Source organism: Capra hircus, chromosome 1 (genome assembly GCF_001704415.2).
Source record: "Capra hircus breed San Clemente chromosome 1, ASM170441v1, whole genome shotgun sequence".
Taxonomy (NCBI): Eukaryota; Metazoa; Chordata; class Mammalia; order Artiodactyla; family Bovidae; genus Capra; species Capra hircus.
Window position 1 is genome coordinate 57321440 of NC_030808.1, and position 18849 is coordinate 57340288.

At 39.6% G+C, this 18849-nt stretch overlaps 1 protein-coding gene across 1 annotated transcript in view; it reads right to left on the reverse strand.

Annotated features, from left to right (window-relative positions):
* Positions 1 to 17151, reverse strand: part of LOC102174159 (cell surface glycoprotein CD200 receptor 1) — a 30648-nt gene extending 13497 nt beyond the window's left edge. Inside the window, exons 1-3 of the mRNA XM_018050078.1 lie at positions 17118 to 17151; positions 15661 to 15975; positions 15294 to 15545 (exon numbers count right to left, since the gene is read on the reverse strand). Coding sequence (XP_017905567.1) covers positions 15294 to 15545; positions 15661 to 15975; positions 17118 to 17151 — 601 coding nt within the window. The remainder of the gene's footprint in view (positions 1 to 15293; positions 15546 to 15660; positions 15976 to 17117) is intronic.

An 18849-nucleotide genomic window follows, 5' to 3' on the forward strand; every position in this document is an offset into this window, starting at 1 on the left:
TAGCTTGGTTTACGCGGAAGGCCAATAAAATTCCAGACAAGGAATTTGCACCATCTACATTGGGCCACCGGCGCCCGCTTGAATATCTAAGGGTGCCTCGCCTTAAGCTCCCTTTCGTGCGGGTCTTAACAGCCAGGGCAAGTAAGTAGACCTGGCGAGCCTCCGCGCCCCAGGTGGAGATTCAGCCTGAAGTTAAAGTACAGAGCAGAGAGAGGGAAAGGGAGAGAAGAAGAAAGAGAGAGAAAGACACGGGGGGAGCCAGAGTCCCAAGAAACCAGGCCGAGAGACTAGTTCGAGAAACTGGTCCGATCCTTTATTGTTCAGAAGGCCTTTTCTACTTTTGATAAAACATGGAGATCAATGGATAACACAAAATTATGTAGCGTTCGCAACCCAGATTCTTTCCGTCTATCATTTTGTATACAAAAGGTCTCAGGTGATTTACATTATCTTTTGGCCAAGAGGCTTGTTAACACTTTTTGGCTCTCTTCCTTAATGAATGTTAATTTTGTTTCCCCTGAAGTGTTTTTCTTTAATCTGCATCTCCTTAAAGCATTAAAGTTACATCTCTATAAAACAAAGGTGCAGTGGGATATAACAAAGAAGGTACTTAACTCAAAGATCTAATGTTGCTAATACCAGGTCTACTACTTGTTTTTCTATATACCAACTATATCTAAAAATAAAGGATATCGAAAATTTGGCAGCAAGCATTGACTCAACAAATGAAACGTTTAATCAGTCCTATTCTAAAGATTTTGACTCCTCGGAAGCCCCTACATTCCTAGGATGTTTTAAGCTTCCTGTGCCTCCTGCGGTCAGGAGGCCTCAAACAATCACAAGCGCAGCTGTACGAGTCCTGCAGGCAGGCTAGAAAGCCATCAGAGGGTTTTTGGATTGAAACACTCTTTCAAATGCAGAAGACTAAAGCCCTGAATTGACTTTTTCCAGAAAATGTCAGAAGAGTGGAAAAGCAGAGCACAAAAGCCGGCAGATTTTTGTTGGGGTACATGCTTAGGAATTTCCAGAGGGGTCCCTGAAGTCTGAGCACGCCTTGCGTATGTCAGCTTCCTTCCTCATGACCTTGTCATGGGCGGGATTCCTCACACTGGCTTCCGGCAGGGAAGCACACTGATTGAAACCGCCCCACCCTGGCCAGGCACCATAGTGACCATTTGCATGAGTTGTTTTATGACAGGAGATCCTGATAAAGAATACAGAACTAATAAGCCTCCACCAACCGGAAGAGTTCGGGAAAGGTTTAAAGAAGACACCGCCTGTACATTGTGAGCCACGCGGCAGAGCAGTTCTCCTGGGTTTCCTTACCCTGCTGCTCTCCACCCGGGTGCCCTTTCCCAACAAAATCTCTAGCTTTGTCAGCACATAAGTCTCCTCGGACAATTCATTTCCGAGTGTTAGGCAAGAGCCCAGTTTCGGGCCCTGGAAGGGGTCCCTCTTCCTGCAACAAATGGCGACTCTGGCGAGGACTCTTCTTCGCCGAGACTGACATCCTGACCACTCTGGGTACTCAGGGGCCAGCTTGCCTGCCAATGGACCAGACCCAGCGGCCGCAACTGGGACCCTTTTGTCCCTGGTCTCCTCCTGACGCGGACAACAAATCTCTCTCCCCTTCCCTCTCTGTCTCCTCTCCTTAACCCTTCCTATCCTTCCCTGTTTTTCTAGTCCCCTGGTCCTAGATGCAGAAATCTGGTTGAAGGGCCCTCAGCCTGAGCTGAGGATTGGAGACTGATCACCTCCTCTTGGCAGAAAACTCAAATGCTGGTCTGATTTCTGGTAGGGCCGAGTTCCAGTCCTCCCTTCTCTGGAAGCCCAGGGAAAAGTCCCGTAAGGCCTGGGTATCTGTAGGTGGCAGGAGACGTCTGTAAGGCCACCCCTTTTGCCCCCTCTCCCGCCTCCTCCCCCTTCTTCTTTCAACCTGGCTTCCTTTCCTCCCTTAAAATCTTTGATGTTACGGAAAGGCTTGGTGGGCTACGGTCCACAGGTCGCAAACAGTCTGATACGACTGAACGACTTCACCTTCACTTTGATGAGGACTGCCAGGTTTATATGTGTGTGTTTTAACTCTGTGATCTGTGTAGTGATTTTTGATGGCCATTTTGCTTTGTCTGGCCACCATGTGGTTTAGACCTGCCGCCATTTGTTAGAACTCGATTTTCTTTACCTGTGCCTTGAGACCAGGGCTCTTAAAAACACTTATCTAGACTATCTCTAACTCCTGACACTGAAAAGGAAAAAAAAAAAAAAAAGACTTGAAGCTAGATCTCGCACTGTGTCTGTCTAAATATGTCTTGGTATGTCTCTGTCTCTGGGTAATATTTTTAACGTTAATTTATATATGAGATCTATTTATTTGGCTTAAAAAAGATAAGCGCTTACAAATCAAGTAATTCTAAATTAAACAATAAATTCCAGGTTTATGTGAACTGGGAAATATTCAGTGTTAAATACCTGATATTAATGTTTGTTTGTTGACCTGTTTAATAATATAGACATGTCTTAGAGTACTTAACGTTAAAAAAATATTTTCATTGTACCTAGGTTTAATATGTTAAATATTATATCTGTTACAAGTTTGTCAACAAAAAAAATTAATTACCTCAAGTAAAAAACTTCAAAAAAAATGTAAATGAGATATGAGCTTTTAGATAGACTTTATTAAGAATAATTATGCTTTAGGAATGTCTGTCTGAAATAGTCTGTCCAAATTGGGGTAACTTAAATTGGGTTGTGCTAAACTAAGTGATGGAAGTTCACTGATTAGCTAGCTCATTTCTAAATAGAGTAAAATTTTATAACATTTATTACTGAACATTAGTTTCCTCTTGCAAAGAAGCTAAAAAAATTTGGGACTGTTAATGACTAAAAATAAGCTGGCACAAAACCTTGAATTTGGCTTTTCTCTCTGTTAAAAGGACACACTTTCTTCAGATGTTGAATTGCATTTGTTATAAGTTCATTTACTTCTTAAATGGTCTGTTCTGTATTCGCCTCTGAAATCCCATATTGTTACTTTGGCTGAGTGAATAGCTATTGTTTCACAGTGACCTATAGTCCCATCTGACTGAGTGCTCAAAACCTTTCTGATATTTGTTGACAAAACTTCCTAAATTATTCTATGAAGCACTTTTGGCTTCTAGCTAACTTTGGGGTGCTTCAGAGGGCCCCTGAAGCATCCCAAAGAGAGATATTAAACTGTGTTTATTCGGTTGGTTAAATTACATAAAAAAGATTATCAAATGAGTAATACATCTGCTCATATTATAATGTAGGGTAAAATTACTAATATAGATATCCTAAAAATTATATGGAGTTTTTAACATTCTGATATGTCCTGGTATTTTAGCGAAAAACCTGATGACTTCACAAAAGTTAACAAAAGGACTGAATGAACCAGTGAATATGCTTATAACTTTTATGGTTTTTATCTGAAAAATTATGGGGTTGAATCTTATGTTTTCAGGGAGTAGGGGAGATCTTCCTCTCAAACTAATTATGACAATACTTTGGTAAAATTAAACGTTATAAACAAAACAATTATATTTTCTATCTGACGCCTCCAAAAATTGGAAGTTCTTAGGTTCCCAGTGAGTTTAACAAATGAGGTAGGAAGGTTATCTCACGGATACAAAAATCTCAAGAAATTTTTTAAAACCTTAAAAAGAGAAAAATTCACCTAGATTTGTTAGGCAATATCTGTGATAAGCCCTTGGTGTGAGATTCCCAGCCCTGTTTTATTTTAAAAGTTCAGTCTGAGACTCTATAAATGTTTCAACAAAAAGCCTATAATCAATTATGGTTATAGAAATCATCAGACCAAAATCAGTGAGAACAGACCTATTTTGCAAACAAACTAGCCTTAATTTGGTTATATTTAATAAAAATAAGAGTAACTTTAAGGAGAAAAAAGATATTTCAAAGTGTTAAATACCAGTTTGTTAATGGAGGTCTGCATCTAGTAAGACTCATCTCTTAGATAGTTCTTTGCTGTTATGAGATGTTAATATAAAATTGAATTGAATTCTTGAAGAACACCCTAAGTTTGTTTCTGAAGCTTATCTCAGTAATCTATCTTTGGATGAAGATCAGATGCCTCATGACCTGCAACCAGGACTGAAAAAAGACATAATTTAAGGGACTGTCTCCAACCTGGATGGAAGGACTTTTGTATCGGGAGAAACTACACTACACCAGGATGAGAAGACGACGACATCAAGGTAGACAGCTTCCCCGAGATGCTGGACCTGATTCGTATGATCACTTATGTTTTCTTGACTTCTTAGACCTTTGCATATAAGTCAAATGCTTTTCTGTCATAGGCCTGACCCTGTGCTAGTTTCAAAATCAATCCAATTGTTGGGTTTGTGGCCAATAACCTGTGTCTAGTTCTGGGTTATCTTGGTAAATTTCTCTATTACCAGACTCTAACTGGTTGGCCCTGAGAAAATTTACTTAAAAAATTAAATCATACCAAAGATAATCAGTCTAGTGACACTAGAAAACTGGGCTATGTGCCTTATAGATGGTGCCAATATATAATTTCCCTGGAAGATAAAGATTCTACAGGGCAGACTAAGGCAGATGACCTGAAGATATACTGGGCTACATCTAATGGAAGTTCTTAACATAAGTCTTACTTGTGGCTTTACTAATACTGCTGGCTATGTTATTTGTATTTCACCTGTTTTACAAAATTGCTGTTTCTTACACTGTATGTGTGTGAGGCCTCTAATAGAATAATATATAGTCCCGTATGAGATCAATAATGGTAACAGTGTAACTCTAGATATGGCAAGAAGCAACAAGAGGAAATATTCTCCTGGACCAAAAAGCTAGTAAGACAGGTGGTCCAGAGAATTATAGATACTGTTTCATGGCCTAGTCCAGTAACAGCACATTGAGTGGCCTGTTTACCTGAGAATGGACACTCTCAGCACCCTGGGATAAAATGGTCATGATGTGCCCCCCTCATAATCATGGTCAAGTTTATGAGCAAAAAGGGGCTCTGCCAACTGAAGACTGACACTCGCCATCTGCATCTACAAAGATTAAATCATGGCCGCTGCAACTGCTGACTTTCAACATCCCTGAAAGGAGTTCAGGGTAAAAATCAGAAATGAGGCACTCTGTGCTCTGAGAAAAACTGGCAAAACAGGCCATCAGATAGTTAGATCTTTTCAGGAAAAGATTTTATGAGTCTCAATTCTTGCATCTTCTCATATCTAGAAAAACACTGTCATTAACGGTAAAATCTGCTTTGGCTATTAAAAAATAGTTTACAATTAAAAGTCAAAATGGAGTAGCTATGGTTCAGATATCCTGGGAAATAACTAGGTGATGCTATGGGTGTACTTTCAGATTAGACCTTGTATTGCTAAACGCTTGAGTTTTCTGAGTCGTGTCAGGCTTGGATGCCACCATTTTCAAAACAATGTCTGCTGGAAGCTACTAACCTTACTTTTTATAAAACTAGGCAACTGGCTACACGGCTACAAGTCTCCCTGAAGTGCCAGGTCCAGACTGGGTTTCAGACCTATTCTTCTAAAAAGAAATGAGATTAGGATTTTAATCATACAAGACTCAGATCTAGAACTTGTAACTCAGAAATGCTTCCAATTCAGTGTCTATACTCCAAGCTGGGGCAGTCCTGTGCCCCATTTTGACAGAAAGTTATCATAGTCATTGTTGCCTAGTTCCCTAAAATTAAAACTGAGCGGGACTCTGTGGGGCTCTGGAGTACAGATCTGCTCTGTGTTCTCCATTTCTTATCTGTAGGATATAGACTTTGTTCAGCCTCCTTGGCCTTCCCTGAATTCCAAAGCATAGATTCAAACAATTGCTAATCAGGGAAGGGAGGGGATACAAAAACAGAAACCATCAAAGGTTGGTACAGCCTCCAGACAGAGTCCTGGTTCCTACTCAAAGAAATATGCATAACAATGTCTTTGAGCCCCCACCCAGGTAAAAGACTTAAGACTGAACACAAGATTCCTGGAGCACAGCTCTGTTGCCTCACCACCAACCAATCAGAAAGGGTCACAAACCCTGTAACCCTCACCCCAAATGTTGCCTTCTGTTTCCAGGGACCAGAGATGACCATCCTGTTAGGTCTCTTGTTTGGCCCTTGTCTATTTCATCTCTGAGAGGGACCAACTAAATTGCTGCAACTACAAGGATAAAAGCTGGTTTCAGATGTGAAAAACCCCAACTTAGATCAGGTAGAGAGACTTCTGCTCTGCTAGGCAGGCCTATGCCCATGCACAGCAGGAAGAAATTACAGAAGAAAGAGACCGCCGCCCCAATTCCCAAAAAGTATCTTGAGTATGAAGTCTCTCAGGGGGCCTATGTGCTGTGTTAAGGGGAAAATGTTGTTTTTAGGTAAATCACTCAGGGATAATCAGGGAGTCCCTGGCCAAGATAAAAAAAAGAGCTAAATCAATAAAAGAAAAAAAATGTCTCAAACTTAATTTGAGTTCTGGTTCCAACAGTCCCTGTGGTTAACAATGCTAATTTCTACCCTGGTGGGCCCTCTAATAGTGCTACTATTAATACTTACTTTTGGTCCATGCATAATAACTAAGCTTGTTGCCTTTATAAAAGACTGCGTCAATACCGTCCAACTGATGGTACTGAGGCAACAGTATCAGGCCCTGCCCCAAAATAAAGAGGAAGATTCCTCTATGTAGCTGAAGACAGGGGGGAATGTTAGGACTAAACTGAAGCCAGGACAGGCTCTAAGGGGCAGGCCCGCAGGCAGTGTAGCTAGACCAATCAGAAAAATCCCCGTAGCCCCCCGCCCGCACCAGACCCGAGCCAATCCAGATAGGGATGCGAGGTTTAAAAGTCTCACACGCACGTAAGGTTTAACCAATCAGCTATGCTGTTACAGAAACAAAGAACCATCTGTATAAAAGTATATGTGATTCAGAACTGGGGGCCCTTGTCGGATTCCACTGTGCTGGATGAAACCTGGGCCCTGGCTCAAGCTAGTAATAAACCCCTTTATGCTTTTGCATTGCTGTGGATGTCTTATTCTCTCAGTTTTGGGGACTCGGACTCTGGGCATAACACTACAATTTGAATTCTGCTAGTGTATCATTCTTTCAGGACTGAATTTAGCAATGGTATCTTTGCTTTTGTACATGTATCTTTTTAATAAATATTTTCTGAATGCATGAGGCATTATGTGAGCACAGAGAAGGAACAGTTAATCAAACTGCAGGGCAAAAGAAGTTATTGCAGAAGAATTATATCAAATTGTCTTAAAACTTCAATAGGAATTGATTGAATGGAATAGAAAGAGAGTTGGGGAAAGAAGTACACTGTGAAGAGGTAGAAATTGCTTGTAAAGAGGAGAGGACTAAAAGAGGATAACACTTTTGAGGAGCCCAAAGAGGCCCACATGCTTAGGGTACATGCTGGAGACTAACAAGATATGAAGAAAGCAGAGCACCAGGCCGAAGGGGTTTAACTTTCCAAGTGGCAAAGAGAAGGCCCTGGGCACATTTAAGTAGGGGAGCAGCCTGTTTTTCATCTTGGAAGTCACTGGCCACAGTGTAGGAGAATGGAGGAAGGTAAGTTAGGGCCAGAAGACCTGTTACAAGGGCAATGAAATAACCCTGGAAAGAGATGATCATGTGCTCAATTAGTGCAGTCAGAAGAAAGAGAAAGGTCTGGATTTAAGAAAAAATTTAAAGCAGAATCTGTGAAAGATAGGAACTGATTTTCATTATAAGAAATAAGAGTGCTATTGTAGGATGATGTCTTTAATTTTCTGGCTTGATTCATTTATCAAGACATAAAATATAGGTGTGGAGCTTCAGAAGGGGTGTTAGTCCCTCAGTCCTGTCTGACTTTGTGACACCATGGACTGTACCAGGCTCCTCTGTCCATGGAATTCTCCAGGCAAGAATGCTGCAGTGGGTGGTGCCATTCCTGTCTCCAGGGGATCTTCTCAAACCAGGGATTGAACCTGGGTCTCCAGCATTGCCGGCAGATTCTTTACCATCTGAACTAGAGTAGAGGAATGGTTCAGAATATATACACGTTGAGGTGCCTCTGATGCATTTGGGTGAAGCTGGTCAATTAGAAATTGATTTTGATCATGGGTAGCTAAGGAGAGGGGCTTCCCTGGTGGCTCAATGGTAAAGAATCCACTGGCAATATAGGAGTCCTGGGCTCGATCCCTCAGTCAGGAAGATCCCCTGGAGAAGGAAATGAGAACCCACTCAAGTATTCTTGCCTGGGAAATCCCATGGATAGAGGAGCCTGGCAGTCTACAGTCCATGGAGCTGCAAAAGAATCAGACACAACTTAGTGACGAAAATGACAACAATGAGCCAAGGAAAGAAATCTGGGCTCAAAATACAGATTTAAGAGTCAAGAATTAGATGTGGCTGAAGTCATGGGTCCCGATGAGATCCCTCAAGGAAAAGATGTAAAAATGAAGACAGAAGAGAATTAGTGATGGAATGCATTGAAATACCTTCCTTCTTGGAATGAGTAGTTGAAAATGTATCTATTAAAGAAGACTAATAAGTTGGCTATAAGTTAATAAGAGAACAAAGTGAATATGGAAGGAAAACAGATGAAAAGGGAGGTGAGACCACATCAAATATCATAAAGAAGCTAATTAATAAAAAGGAATAAAAATTTTCTGTTTTATTTGGCGTCTGAGAGAACTTTAGTACCTTCTGTTAGAACATTTTGTGTGCAAAGAGATGTATGTGATTTAAGGAGCAGATGTGAGGTGGCATAGAAAAGACAGTGAATATAAAATTCTCCTTTTTTAGATTTTTTAAATTGAAATGTAGTTGATTTACAATGTCATTTTAGTTTCAGGTATACAGCAAAGTGATTCAGATTTATGTATATACTTCTTGAGACTCTTTTCCACTATACATTATTACAAGATACTGAACATAGTTCCCTATTATATACAGTGGTTCCTTCTTGTTTCCCTGTTTTATATATAGTAGTCTGTATCTCTTAATCTCAAACTCCTAACTTATCCCTTCCCCATGCTTTCCCATTTGGTAACCATAAATTAACTTAATTGCCAGACCACCTGACTTGCCTCTTGAGAAACCTGTAAACAGGTCAGGAAGCAACAGTTAGAACTGGACATGGAACAACACACTGGTTCCAAATAGGAAAAGGAGTGCGTCAGAGCTGTATATTGTCACCCTGCTTATTTAACTTATATGCAGAGTACATCATGAGAAATGCTGGGCTAGAGGAAGCACAAGCTGGAATCAAGATTGCCGGGAGAAATATCAATAACCACAGATATGCAGATGACACCACCCTTATGGCAGAAAGTGAAGAAGAACTAAAGAGCTTCTTGATGAAAGTGAAAGAGGAGAGTGAAAAAGTTGGCTTAATGCTCAACGTTCAGAAAACTAAGATCATGAAATCTGGTCCTATCACTTCATGGCAAATAGATGGGGAAACAGTGTAAAGAGTGGCTGACTTTGTTTTTTGGGGCTCCAAAATCACTGCAGATGGTGACTGCAGCCATAAAATTAAAAGATGCTTACTCCTTGGAAGGAAAGTTATGACCAATCTAGACAGCATATTAAAAGGCAGAGACATTACTTTGACAACAAAGGTCTGTCTAGTCAAGGCTATGGTTTTTCCAGTAGTCATGTATGGATGTGAGAGTTGGACTATAAAGAAAGCTGAGTGCCGAAGAATTGATGCTTTTGAACTGTGGTGTTGGAGAAGACTCTTGAGAGTCCCTTGGACTACAAGGAGATCCAACTAGTCCATCCTAAAGGAGATCAGTCCTGGGTGTTCACTGGAGGGACTGATGTTAAAGCTGAAACTCCAATACTTTGGCCACCTGATGCGGAGAGCTGACTCATTTGAAAAGACCCTGATGCTGTGAAAGATTGAGGGCAGGAGGAGAAGGGGACGACAGAGGATGAGATGGCTGGATGGCATCACAGACTCAATGGAAATGAGTTTGGGTGAACTTGGGGAGTTGGTGATGGACAGGGAGGCCTGGCGTGCTACAGTTCATGGGGTCGTAAAGAGTCGGATATGACTGAGCGACTGAACTGACTGAACCATAAATTTGTTTTCTATGTCTATGAGTCTATTCCTATTTTGTAAATAAGTTCATTTATATCATTTTTTAAAGATTCTACACATAAGTGATACCATATATTTGTCTTTCTCTGCCCAACTTACTTCACTTAGTATGATAATCTCTTAAGTCCACCCACGTTGCTGCAGATAGCATTATTTCATTCTTTTTTGTGGTTGAATAATAATCCATTGTATATATGTAGTTAAATTGCTTCCATGTTGGCTATTGTAAATAGTGCTATAAATATTGGAGTACATGTATCTTTTCAAAGATAGAGTTTCCATTGTTTCCAGATATATGCCTAGGAGTGGGATTGTGAATTTTAATGAATCTCCACACTGTTCTTAGTGGCTGTACCAAGTTACATTACCACCAGAATCTCTACACTGTTCTTAGTGGCTGTACCAAGTTACATTACCACCAGCAGTGTAGGAGGGTTCCCTTTTCTCCATACCCTCTCCAGTGTTTATTATTTGCAGATTTTTTTATAATGGCCATTCTGACTGGTGTGAGGTAATAACTCATTGTAGTTTTAATTTGCATTTCTCTAATAATTAGCAATGTTGAGTGTCTTTTCATGTGCCTACTGGTCATCTGTACGTCTCCTTTGGAGAAATGTCTATTTAGGTCTTCTGCTAACTTTTCAATTGGGTTGTTTGCTATTTTGATATTGAGCTGTATGAGCCATTTGTATATTTCAGAAATCAATACCTAGTTAGAATCCTCTTTTTCAAATATTGGATATGAGTAAAAGGCAAGAGCTAAGAGGTTGAGGAATTCATAGCATCTTGTTTTAAGTATGAAAGGAAAAGAGGCATGTTTATATAATCAGGCTTAGGGAAAGGATTTGTGAAGCAGAAAAGACTGAACAAAGGAGAGCAAGGATGATTAATGAAGCCAAGCTTCTGAGGACATGGAAGAGGAAACTAGAGTACAGGCTGAGTGTTTGGTCTACAGAAGAGAAGGTAAGGTGGGCCTGGGAATAAATGATTCAGTCTGGAATCAATAAGTATAAAATAAGAGCCTAGAGTTGGTAGGAGATGGATTGTTGCTGGTGCCATTCAGTCACTAAGTTGTGTCGAACTCTTTGCCACACCATGAACTGCAGCGCTCCAGGCTTCTCTGTCCATCACTAGGAGATGGATACTGGAAAATAAAGATTAGAAGTGCATGTACTCATATAAATATTTTCTATATATTTTATTGCACTACTAGAATGAGTAGAAGTTGTAAAACATTAATGGAACAATTAATTAAAAGCTGTATTAATAATGCCTGAGCTAGTAGGAATTAGTCCAACAGATCAACTCATGGAGCAGTATTGTCCATTAGAACCTGTAATCTCTGTCCCCACACAAAGTTAATTGCTGGGGTTGGAGGGAAATAGATAAATATATGGATGTATTTGTTGTTGTTGTTTGGTCACCAAGTCATATCCAACTTTTTTGTGACCCCATGACTGTAGCCTGCCAGGCTCCTCTGTCCATGGAATTCTCCAGGCAAGAATACTGGAGGGGGTTGCCATGCCCTCCTCCAGGGATCTTCCCAACCCAGGGATTGAACCTGGGTCTCCCGCAATGCAGGCAGATTCTTTACTGTCTGAGCTACCAGGGAAGCCCATATTTATCTATATGTGGACATATATATATATATGTGTGTGTGTGTGTGTGTGTGTGTGTGTGTGTATAAATATACTTGTGAAAGGATATGCACCAAAATGTTAACCATGGTTATTTTGGGCTGGGATTATGTTTGTTTGTTTGTTTGTTTCTTGTCTATATTTCCTAATTTTTCTACACTGAATAATGGACTATTTGTATGTTAAAATCCAGAAGGGTAAATGCAGGCTGTTTTCTTATCTGTATTTAATTTGTTCTATGATGAGAAAAGCATATATTTGTGTCATTTCAAAAGCTTAATTTAAAATAAATAATGTAAATATATATAAAAAAGAAGTGAATGTACTGATACATGCTACAACATGGGTGATTCTTTTTGTTGTTGTTGCTGCATGGAGGCTTTCTCTAGTTGCTGCAGGTGGGGGCTACTCTCTAGTTGTGGTGCACAGGCTTCTCATTGAATTGGTTTCTTTTCTTGTGAGGCAGAGTCTCTAGGGTGTGAAGGCTTCAGTAGCTACAATGCATGGGGCTCAGTAGTTGTAGTATACAGGCTTAGTTTCCCTGAGGCATATGGGATCTTAGTTCCTGGACCATGGGTCCAACCGGTGTCCCCTGCATTAGCAGGTGGATTCTTAACCACTTTACCACCAGGGAAATCCCAGCATGGGTAATTCTTGAAAAAATATGCTAAGTATAAGAAACCAGTCACAAAGGCCACATACTGTATAGTTCCATTGATATGAAATGTCCAAAATAGGAAAATCTATTGTGACAGAAAGTAGATTAAGTGATTGCCTAAAACTAGAGGAATGTTGGAATTAAGGAGTGATAACTAAAAGGTAAAGGGTTTTGTTTTGAAGTGATGAATATGTTCTAAAATTGATTGTAGTGATGGTTGTGCAACTATGTTCAAAGACCATTGAATAATGCACCTTAAATGGGTGAATTGTATGCTATATAAAGCTGTTGCAGAAACACAGATCAATATGAGAGATGTTATGATGAATAATTAATAGATATTATTTTTAATAATGTCATAAAGAGTATAATATCTAATGTATTGATATAATTAATATAATAGCTAATAATTTTCATATAATAAGTACAGCAGCTAATATTTATTGTGTACTGACTTTGTCCTAGGCACCTTGTTAAACACATATACTATTATAATAACTCTGTGAGGTGGGTACTTTTATCTTATTTAACAGATGAAGAAACCATGAGACATTAACTAGATCTATTTTGATGATCATGTCACAAAAGCAGCATTAAATATTATGTTGTACATCTGAAGCTAATATAATGTTATATATCAGTTAAAAACAAAATGTTGAGACAGAGAATTTAAATACTGTTCAAAGTTACACATTTGGTAAATGAGAGCCATGTGTTACCAAAGACATTGCTCCTAATGAATAGATTATGTTCCCTGGAACAATAAGAAATGGATTTTGTCTTTTCATCTCTGTATCACCAGCTTTAAATACATAATAACACTGAAAAAATGTTTGATCAATGAATTGGTTTCAGACAGCAAGGGAGAAAGAAAGCTCTGTTACTCAGAGTAGCAATAAAGGGGTGAGTAATATAAAAAATGAAATATCAGGAAAGAAGTTATTATTGTTCTTGACTATCTACTGAATAAGTATTGTTAAATGATATATAAGTATTGATATTTTGAACCAATAAAAGGTATGGACCTAACAGAAGCAGGAGATAAAGAAGAGGTGGCAAGAACACACTGAAGAGCTATACAAAAAGATCTTCATGACCCAGATAACCACGATGGTGTGCTCACTCACCTAGAGCCAGACATTCTGGATTGTGAAGTCAAGTGGGCCTTAGGAAACATCACTATGAAGAAAGCTAGTGGAGGTGATGGAATTCCAGTTGAGCTATTTCAAACCCTAAAAGATGATGCTGTTAAAGTGCTGCACTCAATATTCCAGCAAATTTGGAGACCTCAGCAGTGGCCACAGGACTGGAAAAGGTCAGTTTTCATTCCAATCCCAAAAAAAAGGCAATGCCAAAGAATATTCAAACTGCCATAGAGTTGCACTCATTTCACATGCTAGCAAGGTAATGCTCAAAATCCTTCCAGATAGGCTTCAACAATAGGTGAACTGAGAACTTCCAGATCTACTAGCTGCATTTAGAAAAGGTGGCTGAACCAGAGATTAAATTGCCAATGCCAGTTAGATCATAGAAAAAGCAAGAGAATTTCAAAAAAACATCTACTTCTGCTTCATTGACTACACTAAAGCATTTGACTGTGTGGATCACAACAAACTGAAAAATTCTTAAAGAGATGGGAATACCAGACTACCTTACCTGACTCCTGAGAAACTTGTAGCAGGTCAAAAAGCAACAATTAGAATCAGATATGAAACAACAAACTGGTTCAAAATTGCAAAAGGAGTATGTCAAGGCTGTATTTTGTCACCCTGCTTATTTAACTTCTATGCAGGGTACATTATGTGAAATGCTGGGCTGGATGAAGCTCAAGTTGAAATCAAGATTGCTGGGAGAAATAGCAATAACCTCAGATATGCAGATGACAACACCCTAATGGCAGAAAGCAAAGAGGAACTAAAGAGCCTCTTGTTGAAGGTGAAAGAGGATAGTGAAAAGTTTGGCTTAAAACTCAACATTCAAAAAATGAAGATCATGGCATCTGGTCCCATCACTTCGTGGCAAATAGATAGGGAAAAAATGGAAACAGTGACAAAGTTTATTTTCTTGGGTTCCAAAATCACCACAGATGGTGACTGCAGCCATGAAATTAAAAGACGCTTGCTCCTTGGAAGAAAAGTTATGATGAACCTAGACAGCGTATAAAAAAGCTGAGACATCACTTTGCCCACAAAGTTCCATATAATCAAAGCTATGGTTTTTCCAGTAGTCATGTATGGATGTGAGAGTTGGACCATAAAGAAAGCTGAGTGAAACTGTGGTGCTGGAGAAGACTCTTGAGAGTCCCTTGAACAGCAAGGAGATCAAACCAGTCAATCCTAAAGTAAATCAACACTGAATCTTCATTGGAAGGACTGATGCTGAATCTGAAGCTCCAATATTTTGATCAGCTGATGCAAAGAGCCGACTCATTGGAAAAGACCCTGATGCTGGGAAAGATTGAGGGCAGGAGGAGAAGAGGATGAGATGGTTGGATGGCATCACTGACTCAATGGACATGAGTTTGCATAAACTCAGGGAGATGGTGAAGGACAGGGAAGCCTGGAGTTCTGCAGTCCATGGAGTTGCAAAGAGTCAGACATAACTGAGTGGCTGAACAGCAACAACAAATAATTAATCTCAAAGTACTTTTACAGTGTCAGAATAAAAGATATTAGGAGAATATATTAGTAAGGAGTTACTGAATTAATTCCTTCTATCTAATAAAGGAACACAATTTCTCTAGTATACTAATGCATTACTCAGTTAAGTTTTAGAGACTATCTCCGAATTAGAAGCATAAGTTGTCTTACCTTCTGCTTGGTTATTCGCTTTTTCTATAGAGAAAAAGACTGAGCATCAAGTTCACTATAGAAATAGACACTTACCTTTATTCAGCTCTATGGACAGACTCTTGTTGCCAGTCAAGTGGGAGACAGAGCAGGACACGTTCAGCACATGGCGGTCCTCCCAGCGGCAAGTACTCTGGACGGTCACTGTGCCATTGCCCCAGTAAGGCTCTTGCTCAGTGGCACAATCCCCCTCTGGGGTCCAGAAGATCTGTGCAGCCGGCTTCCCTACAGCAGCCTTGCACACTGCAGTTCCCTTCTCAGTTTGAACAAGGGTCACTTCAGGGGGCACTGCAGAAATGTAGGGGAAATGCTTCAGTCTTAAAACCTGGGACATAGAATTCAGAGATTTGTTTCAGTCCCAAATCTAGTAATTGGAAATACCAAAATATATGATGTGCCTTACCTAACACTTGGAGGTGATACTCATGATGGAAATTCCCATCACTTGTTGCCATTTGACACGTGTAATTCCCATCATGAGTGATGGCCACTGGATCGATCTGAAGGGCAGGATTCTCGTCAGGTCTGGAGGCCCAGGTTATTCTTTTGTCAGTACAGTTTCCTCCTATGGTCTGATTTGTATCACGTCTGTAGGCTCTGAAGCAGGGCGGCTTGTCTCTGAGGACTATTTCCCATGTTACCAACACACTTAGCCACAGCACAGGACGGCAAGTGAGCACAGCTTTTGTATCCACTAGTTCTGATAGTGAAGTTTTAACTGGACACACACACAGGCACAAACATGAAAATAATAAGAGAAAAGCTCTTTACAGAACTTCATGTGTTAAAATTAATTCACAGTATATTACATGAAGTTGTACTTGAACTTTGCTGGTGGTCATATTCCAGAAATATTAGACTTACACAAGAAATTTCATTAAATATATATAACCCTGGAGAAGGAAATTGTAACTCACTACAGTATCCTTGCCTGGAGAATATATAAAATATTAAACTTATCCAGAGATTAACCAACTTCATCCTGTATTATGGATCATTAAGAAAGCAACATGAATTATATATGCAACAAAATTTTTCAAGTGTTATTAGTTCAGAAGATTTGATGTCTTTAAAACAAACAGATAAGAAAATAGAATCTATAAGACAGTGTTCTAAATCTAATCTTTTGGTGATAGAGACTAGCAGATTTATCTTGTAATTCATACTCCACAGGATAGAAAAGGGAATAATAAGTGATGTTTTGTCTCTTCCTAAGTTTTGATGAGAGAATAAATCAGCAACCTCAGAACTAAATGCCTATTCCTAAGAGCAGCACTTCAGACAAGCCTTAAGTAGAGTGGCATTCAGGTTAAGCAAGCTGGGAAGTTTTTAAACAAGCTGGAGACTTTTCAAGTTTATTTTTCATTTGGAGAATCCCAAAGTCAGTAACATCAACAGATCTTCCTTCCTTCCTCCTTCCCTCACTCCGTCCCTCTTGTTCTTCCTTCTTTCCTTCCGTCCTTTTTTCCTATTCAGTTATACTGCCAGACCGTTCAACTGTGAACTTTGCTTGCAGATTTTATTTCTGGACATTAAATGTAATTATGAGAATTAAATTTAAAAAATTGTTTCCTTTTGTCCATCTTTTAAAGTAAAAATTCAGCCCTGCAAAGCTACAGATATTTTCCAATTTAAAAGGTCGCTCTCTCCCATAAATTCACATAATGTTTCTGTGCGTGGTAGGCATTTGGTGAGATACTCTAATTAGGTGCGTCTGTTACAACTCACCTCTAACAGAAGTGCATGTCAGCTATTTCTTCATAAATAGAATCAGCTATAGTGGACAAGAAGTTTATATGGATGAAGCTTGTCTGTACTAAACTCTGCATTTAATATCTCCCTTTCATCTTCTGGTGTCACCTGCCTCTTCAGAGATGTACTCAAGTCCTTGCATTTTACAGCCAAATAAAAATCACATAACTAATGAAGGAAGATGGAGGGTTTTAAAAGCAGAGTGAAGGCTGTTAAGTCATATTCTTCCCATTACTCCAAGCAATATTCCTTTCCAGAGGGAACCTCTTGTCAAAGATGTAGATACAAGCAAGAACTTTCTAATTACATAAGAAATCACATGAAATATATAAAGTATTAAAACTTTGTGGGAAACAACTAGAGTGGGTATGAGTAAACAGATCTGTACACAAGGGAAAGATGATGAAGATAACACCAGAGAGATAAAGAGACTGATGAGATAGCAAGGTGTTAATGTCCTTTGTGTTCTCAGGAGTTTGAACTTTACCTTGTAAACAGTATAAGTTTAATGTTTTTGCTAGTATTTATCCTCAAGTTCTGACTGTTTTTTTAAGGGAACGTACTTGCTAGTCAAATAAGCACACTTGCACAGGGGCACAATATCCAAAGAAGTAACTCAACAGTGAAGATTCCAAGCATGGCAGATATTTTACGTCCTTTCCTCTTCCATTCTCTGAACTTCGATCACCCTTCGCGTATAATGATAGTTCTTATGGTATTGCTAGTATTTCACTCTTTCTTCGTTCTCTTCTTTCATTTTCACACCTGTTGTGATAATTTACACAATGGCCAGAGCCAGCCCCACAGTCAATGGATTTGGCTTCTACAAATATATTCTTTGTACATTCCTGTGATCAGCTACAGTGATTTTTACCTCCTACTTCCCAGAGAAGATAGAGGATAGAGTCTCATCTTTGTTTCCAAATCAGCGGTCATATCTCATCTTTTCTGCATCCCTTGTCTATAAATATGCACACAGACAAATTCCAGTTGGCTTCGGGGCATTCCCTTTGTCTTCTCACTACCATACCCTAGGTTAAGTCCCTGTCACCGTGCACCTAGATTGCTGCAAAAGCCTCCTAACTTCTGTCGCTGTCTCAAAACTCTTCTCCCTTCCGTTCATACCTTACACTGCCGCCAGTATATCATTCTGCAACACAGATGTCATTCCCTCAACTCTAAAACCCTCCAAACATCTCTCATGGCCTAAAGGACAAATTTAAACGTCTTCATATTGGCTTTGAAAGCCCTCTTTTTCACATTGACTCACTTTACATTTGGCTACATTGCCTCCATACTCCAGAAAAAACACCAAGTACGATTCTATTTCTATGTCATTTCTCACATTGTTTTCACTCTCCGAGGTGGTCAGTATACTGCTTTTTTTCTATTTAAATAGCTTTCTTTAAGACCCAGTTTACTGCTGTATGCTCTGTGAACCCTTTCCTAAGCATTGGTGCTTAACCACTCCCTTTCTCCCTTGATACACTTGCTATGAGTGCTTACCTCCTCTGTCTGTCTGATAGCTGAGCTCCTGATGGCTGGATTCCCCCACAAAACTGGGCTCCCTTGGGGCTCTTTGATAGTCTTGTTAATCTTATGTTCCCCACAAAGCCCAGCACAGTGCCTGATAGAGAACACTCCATAGTCTTCCAGTGGAATTGAACTGCTTTAGGGGAGGACAGGTGGGGTCATTCAGGTTCCTTATCCCACAGCGTTCAGATCACCATATTCTTCAACTGGGCATGAGGCTGGCACTCAGTCCAGACCATTGACTCTGTTTCTAAGTAAGCTCAACATTTCATGCTTCAGTAGTGGCCTCAAAAAATAAAAAAGCATA